This window comes from Perkinsus marinus, assembly GCF_000006405.1.
Source record: "Perkinsus marinus ATCC 50983 genomic scaffold scf_1104296969420, whole genome shotgun sequence".
NCBI lineage: Eukaryota > Perkinsozoa > Perkinsida > Perkinsidae > Perkinsus > Perkinsus marinus.
In genome coordinates, this window is record NW_003202857.1 from 12745 (window position 1) to 14614 (window position 1870).

General features: G+C 46.6%; 1 protein-coding gene across 1 annotated transcript in view; it reads right to left on the reverse strand.

Annotated features, from left to right (window-relative positions):
- The window catches only part of Pmar_PMAR006705 (hypothetical protein), a gene marked incomplete at both ends in the record, with an annotated part of 7165 nt that overhangs the window by 508 nt on the left and 4787 nt on the right, over window positions 1-1870 (reverse strand). The window contains 5 exons of the mRNA XM_002767950.1: window positions 8-67; window positions 276-335; window positions 379-477; window positions 907-972; window positions 1140-1205. Of these exons, the coding sequence (XP_002767996.1) occupies window positions 8-67; window positions 276-335; window positions 379-477; window positions 907-972; window positions 1140-1205 (351 nt within the window). The remainder of the gene's footprint in view (window positions 1-7; window positions 68-275; window positions 336-378; window positions 478-906; window positions 973-1139; window positions 1206-1870) is intronic.

Here is a 1870-nt window from a genome sequence, read left to right on the forward strand (position 1 = left end):
CACTCACCAAGAAGTCCGGATCATAAGCGTCGACTCTGTCACCTAGGACTAAGGCGAATCGTCCCCTCTGAAATAGAAGGGCACGCTGCTCGATAAGGAAATATGCACATGGTCAACTACATGTCGGTGACAATATGAGAATTTTGAGAAAATTTTGGTACACGGTTTTTGTACACTTCTACTCGAATTCGTATGAAAACTCTCAAAATAAATGAGGAAATCCCGAGTTTAGGAAGTGAACATAAACTCCAACACTGATTGGATGAGTCGTCCACCTCTGCGGGGGTAAGCGCCCCTCCACTCTTCCTCTCCGCCTTCTTCCATACTCTCTTCCTCTGAATTGTAAAAAGTGCAACACGTATCGTGTGCCTCGTCTACCCTATTCAACTCGTGCACTATGTCATTGGTGCTCATGCGAGCCTTCTTTTCCTCGAAAATCCTAGGCTCGTATTCCAAGACGCGCTTGCGAACTAAGCCCTACAAAAAGCCCATCAGAAGGCCCCTAGCACGATAAATGCACCTACTCCTCTGGGCTCATGCCCACGACAAGGAACGATTGGTATGACAGCGCAGATGATGAGCATGATCCGGGCAGTGGAATACATGTTGTTGCGGAGCGATAAGAAGAAGCTCTCGCGAAAGCGGTCAACACGAAGGAGTTGGTCGCTCCCCAACTCAAATGCGGAAGAAGTAGCATTCAACAAGAACAGCGTATATGTACAACTAACGGTGAGAGTCAAATGAGGAAGACCAACTCCTCCTCGCCCTCCTCTTGTCAGCTCTATGCTCGGGTTCCATATCGGTTACCCTAGCTTCAGAATACTTCCCCTCATGCTTCAACCAGTACTGTGCAGGACTCTGTTAGGAACTGCTCTATCGACAATGACACTGCTTACACCCACTCACCATGCCCAACTCATTAGCTCTCTTCAGAATATCCTTTATCTGCGCCGTCGCCATTTCCGAGGGAATCTACAGTATGCTGGGTTATTTCACACATCGAATCGTACGTCGCCTGTTGAATAAGCTCGTCGCCTCTGTGGTGGTCTCTTCCTCATTTGCACAACTGGCTTCAAGAAGTGCTCCGCGATAGACTGAGAGGCGTGTGAGAAGGATGGGTTGATTATTATCCTCTTTACTTTCCCCTTAGCCTCAGACTCTTCTCGAAGTTCCTCAATATGCCTTTGAATAGTCGACTTGTTGCTCTGAACAAACAAAGACTGTATCACATATGCCCCCATATGCAAGCAGGCCCGGCCTTACTTTGGTAAGGGTCGAGGCATGTACAGTGAGTAAAGTCGCGAATACAACGAATAACTTCATCACCATGCTGGGCAAAACAGCTACACGGAGTAGTAGCAAGTTTCCCACACTAGTAGTATTCAACAGTGTGATGTGAATAGATTATGGTATCAGTAAGGGCGATGCCGAGGCTTTGGACTACAGCAGAATAGAACCAATATGGTGTTGGTCTACAAGGTGTTCATCTCTATAAAGGAAGCTCTACGAGAATTGAACACTCCTCGTTCAAGAGTGAGGATAACAATAGGGGAAAACTCAATAAGAATGATAGTATATACATATCATAACACACACAACATGATGATGATAATCATTGGGCAACATTATCGACAACAACAGGAGGAGTCATAGAGTGGAGAATCTCAGAAATGAGTATTCTCAGTCTCAAGATTAAATCCAGGTTCGACTTCAAAACGTCTCCAAAGCCGTTGTCTATACGGTTTTGCAAATAACCCTTGGCCGCTGCCGGCCCTCCCAAAGCCAAATCTTGTCCAGCCTCTTCTTCCTGGCCAGCTGCTCTTTTTCTCAGCATCAGTCATCGAACGATACTCCGCCTTCCTGGCCGATT